The 6,292-nt window shown below is 31.0% G+C and overlaps 1 protein-coding gene across 1 annotated transcript; it reads left to right on the forward strand.

Annotated features, from left to right (window-relative positions):
* Positions 1 to 71: 71 nt before the first annotated feature.
* On the forward strand, positions 72 to 4,634 carry nito (RNA-binding protein spenito). The gene has a single exon (XM_075359494.1). The coding sequence runs from the start codon at positions 171 to 173 to the stop codon at positions 2,520 to 2,522; it is 2,352 nt and encodes a 783-aa protein (XP_075215609.1). The 5' UTR covers positions 72 to 170; the 3' UTR covers positions 2,523 to 4,634.
* Positions 4,635 to 6,292: the final 1,658 nt, after the last annotated feature.

A 6,292-nucleotide genomic window follows, 5' to 3' on the forward strand; every position in this document is an offset into this window, starting at 1 on the left:
TTGATTGTACGTTTCGAGTTTGAAGCTTGTTCGCATAAGTATTCCTGCTGTATTAACAAATCGTTGTGGTTAGCCATTTTGTTATTGTGAGTGACGAATTGGTGTTGAAGTTCCGTTATTGTTAATGAAGTAATTAGTGAATGGCGTAAGGATTTTCTATATTTATATTGATGAGCGCGTATTCTAAAAGTGATAAACCTAGAATTACAGTGAAAGTACGTAATATGAAGAGGAGTTCTAGTCGAGATACACCACCTTTGAGAAGGAAAAGGTCTCGTTCCAGTATCGGTAGATACGACGATAGTTCTGATGAACGTCTAACACCTGAAAGAATCCGCCGTCGGAGTCGTGGTCGATCTCCTCCGAGTCCAAGACCGAGGTATGCATCTGAGAGTTCTCATCGTGACGATTATATTCGATCCAGAGAAGTTGAAAGGTCTTATCCTAGTTATAAGGTATTATGTGTAAGTGCGTTACATCCTAAAGCCAGTGATGAAGTGATTAAAGATACATTGTACCGTGAGTATAAAAAGTTTGGTGAACTCAGTATTAGAATATCTCATGATCTTGATGAAAGGGTAGCATATGTTTGTTTTAGAAACTCCGAAGATGCTAGAGACGCTAAACACAGTAAACCTAGAATTATTTTATTTGATAAGGTTGCAATAGTTGAGGCTGTTTACGAAAGCAGTCGCAGTTCGAGTGATATTTATAGGGGTCGTAGTCGACCTAGGTCACGGAGTATTAGTCCTGATTATGATAGGTATTATAGACATTCTCCTGGCCCAGAACGCCATAGGCCTCCTGAAAGGGCTTATGATCGTATATATGGCCCTCCTCCAGTATTGCCTCACCGTGAGTTCAGACGAGAAGGGCCACCAATTCCTCATCATGAATTTATTAGAGGACCACCAGTACATCATGGTCCTCCACCTCATATGCCTCCTGGACCTCCTCACCATTATGGCCCACCAAGACATATGGTTCATGGATTTAAACCTCCTCCTCCTCATTTTGAAAAGGTAGAAAACAAAAAGGATAAATTTCCAAATTACTTGCATCATGTTCCTCCAGAGGATGACCCGTTAGCTACTAGAACTTTATTTGCTGGTAATCTTGAAATTAATATTTCTGAAGAAGAATTACGTAGAATATTTAGTCGATATGGTGTTGTAGAAGATATTGACATTAAACGTCCGTTACCAGGTACTGGCAACGCTTATGCATTTGTTCGTTATCAGAATCTGGATATGGCTCACAGATCAAAAGTTGAACTGTCAGGTCAGTATATTGGGAAATTTCAATGCAAAATTGGATATGGTAAAGCAACTCCAACAACTAGAATTTGGGTGGGTGGTTTAGGCCCATGGACATCAATTGCTCAGTTAGAACGAGAATTTGACCGTTTTGGAGCAATTAAGAAAATAGATTACATGAAGGGCGATAATAATGCTTATATATTGTATGATTCAATTGATGCAGCTCAAGCAGCCGTTAAAGAAATGAGAGGGTTTCCTTTAGGTGGTCCTGATCGTAAATTACGTGTTGATTTTGCTGATGTAACACCTTCATTTCCCTTTAAACCACGTCCTTTTCCTGAGGATTTGGGGGCTGGAGGAGATTTCAGAGGTAGGGTACCTGGACGTGAAGAGTTCCCATATGAAGCTCCTTATGAGGCGTGGGTTGATAGTGAATTTGGATATGGCCCACCAAGAGGAGGGTTTCGTGGTCGTGGAGGTATGCCTTGGCAAGATAGAAGAGGTGGCGGTCGAGGTGGTTACAGAGGTCCTGGTTATCCTGGTGAAATGTATATGAAGGAAGATCCTGAATGGGCTGGTAGAAGGCCGCCTACTGAAGGAGAATATGAAGTCGGTCGACCATTTAAAAGATCTGGTTCAGGTGAGCCGGGTGTTAATAGATCAGATTCACATTCTCCTCGTAGACATTCAGTTGACAGTGATTCCGGTTCAGAGGGGCGTCCAAATGGTGTTCTTAGTTCTGCCAGGACTTTACCAGAGCTTGCCAGAAAATGTGTTGTTATGTGGCAGGGTGCTTTAATATTGAAAAACTCACTATTTCCAGCCAAGTTTCATTTGACAGATGGTGATACTGACATCGTAGACAGTCTGATGAAAGATGAAGAGGGTAAACATCTACTTCGTATAACTCAGAGATTACGACTGGACCAACCTAAATTGGAGGATGTATCTAAACGTATTGCTACATCAAGTTCACATGCGATATTCCTCGGTTTGTCTGGTTCCACTGCTTCAGTTGCTAGTGAAGATACGTCTGTGCAGACTCGCCCTCTTAGAAATCTTGTATCTTATTTAAAACAAAAAGAAGCTGCTGGTGTTATATCTTTAGTAAATAAAGACACTGAAACAACGGGAGTTCTTTATGCGTTTCCTCCTTGTGCATTTTCAACAGAACTTCTCAAACGAACTGCTCATAATTTATCGGAGGAGGGCCTAAAAGAAGACCATTTAGTAGTAGTAGTTGTGAGAGGTGGAACAGCTTAATATGATTTATAATTTGGTAGCATTCTCCGAGTGTAGGAAATTTTGTTTTATTTTTGGGTATCATACTATTGATAATTGATTTGAATGTCAATTTATAGAAGATATGTAACAGAAATTTATGTATTATTTTATAATTTACTTGAATTGTTTATTACTCTATAGTTGAGTTGTAAGAATTATTGATGTTATTTTTGTTCAACTTCGATGTAACTTGTTAAAGATTCATTGATCAGGTTAATATTTATTTTGGAGTACTGATGATACACATAATTCATTATGCAGTTTAAATTTAATGCTTTGTTATTTTAGATTGACTAACGTTAAGTATTAGGTTAATTTTGAGGTGTTGAATTAAGGCCTATAGGAAACCAGAACTATTAAATTTTAAGTGATACTGGCCTGCATTTTTTTAAATGAATTTGATTATAAATATTACATCTAAGTTACAAATTCCTAGTACATGTTTTCCTGTCCTCAGAATATAGTCAGAAAAATTCTGTTACAAAAGTGTTCTGATTTGATCCTGAGTTTGTTGGTACTGGAAAAAAGATAAAAGATTCATTTTTTGTTTCCTTTTTTATTGCAAATAATTATTTATTTATCTTTTTATATAAGAAATAATGTAGTATGTTAATCATTGTTGACTAGTTAGTTATTTGATGTTTTAAAGGAGTCTCAACTTTGTATATTAACTGTGAATTTCATTTTTTGTTATTTAAAAACATAAATTGCTTTATTTTTGGAAATCAGAATGAGTTTGCAAACAAAACATTTTAAGAATTTATAATAAATTTTTATAATTTCATTTAAAAGTAATAAGCAGTAAGGACACGAATATGCAATAAGCATGTAAATATTTTTTTTTTTCTTTAATTAATATCTAAATACAGCTATATATTTTTTAGGATTACATACTATTAATTATAGAAGATGAATTTTTTACATAAAATATGAATTTTCAAAATTATTTCAGTATTAGGAGTCATTCTTACATTTTTTTTTAAATATAATTTTTAGTAGAATTTGGTTATTTTTGCAAGTGAAGTGATATTCTATTCTTTACTATCTCAGTTCTGTTGTTATTCAGAATTAATTACAAGGAAGCTTTGGGGAATTTTTTGCATCATATGGCCTAATTAGAACTAAACTATATTTGTTTTAATACTTAAAACTTGGATTACATACATCATAATTCTTAAACATATCATATTTATACTAATTATATATAGTTTTACACAATTCTTTTACTTCATATTTTTGAACACTGTCCATGTTCCAGTTGCATACATAAATTTACTCATATGATAAGATGCATAATACATATTTAAAGTACATGTTTTTATATCTGTAGTTTTTGTTCAAATCATCTCTTTTTGATGAAAGGGTTCTGCAAAGACGTTATGTAACCAATCTGAATAATTGAAGTGACATAGTATGATGAATATGTTTTTATTTATTTACAAGAATAACCTTACTGTTAATTTTGAGATACAGAATAATTTGTTCTTTGTTTTACTTTTAATTAAACAGCCAGTAATAACTATATTCTAAGTAATTAATTTGTCTTTCAAGATGAAGCAAACCCATTTTGATTTGATGAGGTTTATTAAAACCATATATTTATTTTAAATGTAACATTTATAAAAATTTCATAACTTAATATTTTCTGTAATGTTTACTGGATTAATAATAAATTAAAATTATATGTATGTTTATATGGTATCTAACAGTTTCGAAGTGGTATCATATAACTTAACTATGCTTAGATTAGATTTTTTTGTGATGCTTAAGGTAAAAATTGTGATAATCTTTCTATTTTTTTGTTTTTTTTTCCAAAGTATTTAATAGTGCTTTATGTGACTTCTTCATCCAATATAATATACTTTTGTTTGTTTCAATATAATGCATGGAAAAACTGCAAATTTTGAAAGACTTTATTAATATTATTATTTTTTTTTGTTATTGTATGAGTATATTGCTTGGATTTGTGTTATGTGTAATTAAATATATATTATATGTATATCAGACGCTAAAAGTTATTTAAATCTGTGTATTACATTCAGTGATGTGTGGTGTAATTATTGATAAAATAATAGAATATGGTTCTGGAAATCGTTTTTAAATCATTTTCACCCCTTTGTCATTTATGTGCTGTAAAAAAAAATAATACATGTAAAGATGTGTGTGGTGCTACACAAGTGAGTTAAAAATTTGCTTAAAAAATCTATTTGTTTATTGTGAAATTTAAAGTGGAGTGCAGTTTGTTTAATTGTAAAATAGTTTTTAATCTCATCCACATGCAACATTTCAGAGCTCTTGAAACAGTGAAAAACAAAAACCATAAGATAGGTAAAAGGTGTTAGCTGAAAAGAGCTTTAAAAATGTAGCTATTTGTGAAAATAAGTGTTTGTAGTAAGTTTATTACCAGTGTATTAGTTAATTTGAGACAAATTTTTATTATCCCATTTTTATTCTATTCAAAAGTATAGATTGTACCTTGCTTATTTTATGTGAGTGAAGTTAGAAAGTGAAAGTTATCTCAGCATGAATTAGTGAAAAGTAAAAAGGAAAAAAATTTTACTGTAATTATTTTTGTTCCACGTAAGCCAGTAATGTATAAGAGTTTCATATAATGGCTTGCATGAACAGTTTGAAAACTGTGAGTTTTTATTTCATTTAATGTGATAAATTAGTAGACAAAAATTCAGTTAATGAATGAAAGAGATAGTGAATTTACTAGTGAGGTGCTATATTTGTTAATTTTTCACATTAAATGATAATTCCGTATAATAAATTGGCCTAATTGTTTAGAGTCAGCCATTTCGAGCTAAACTTCAGTTCTCCCTACATAAATTATATATTTACACTAAATTAGTATTATTAAGAGAACAGTAGTTAAGTGTATGTGGATTCTCTGATGTATTACTAAAAGGTAAGTTTGATTTTATTATTTTTTTTTTTTTTAAGTTCTCAATAAGTATATTTTACTATTTGTAAGACAACCATTCACATGGTTTATGACTATATTTTATTCATTCATTTATTTAAATTGAATTTACGACACAATAATTTTTTGGTAATTATTATTTTAAGATATCCTGCAGTTTTACATTTTCTGAATACTGTAATTATTGTGATTGCTTTATGCTATTTGCTAATGTATTTTAAAGTACATTAAATATGAGTTAATGTTCACCATTAAAGATGATGTTTGAGCTTAAGTTATTGTATCTTAAAAAAAGAAAAAAGAATTCCTTAAAATATATTTATCATCCTTAGCTTTATTATTATTTACACGGTTGTTTTTTTAATTTTTTTAATTAACCATTTTAAAAACTAATACGGGTGACATTGTTTACTGTCATAAATGTGACATTGTTTTGAAACCAAAAATAAAACTCAAAAAAAGTTCTGAAACTTTTACTATTATAAAGAAGAATTATGCATAGACTGTTGAAAATAACTCATTTATAGGAAAAAAATTGTTACCTGGACTTTTATAAGTGGAAATGGTAATGGGGCTTATAATAAACATAAAAAAATAAATGAGTGAGCGGGGTTTGCGGAGGCAGTGGTGGTATTATCACAGTTTTTGGTGAAAGTTGACGTCAATAATATTTGTGGTTATTTAAGACGCAGAAAGGTATACTTTTATCAAGTTTCATCAAAATTAAATTATTTTTGTGGAAATTAAAAATAAAAAACAAAAAAAATTTTTGCATTTTCTCTGAAATTTTGAGATTGTTAAAATTCCCCCCTCCATCGCATCT

Source organism: Lycorma delicatula, chromosome 3 (genome assembly GCF_047948215.1).
Source record: "Lycorma delicatula isolate Av1 chromosome 3, ASM4794821v1, whole genome shotgun sequence".
NCBI lineage: Eukaryota > Metazoa > Arthropoda > Insecta > Hemiptera > Fulgoridae > Lycorma > Lycorma delicatula.

Excerpts from the sequence above, each read along its gene's own strand:
- nito (XM_075359494.1), top strand. The coding sequence starts at position 171 with ATGAGCGCGTATTCTAAAAGTGATAAACCTAGAATTACAGTGAAAGTA.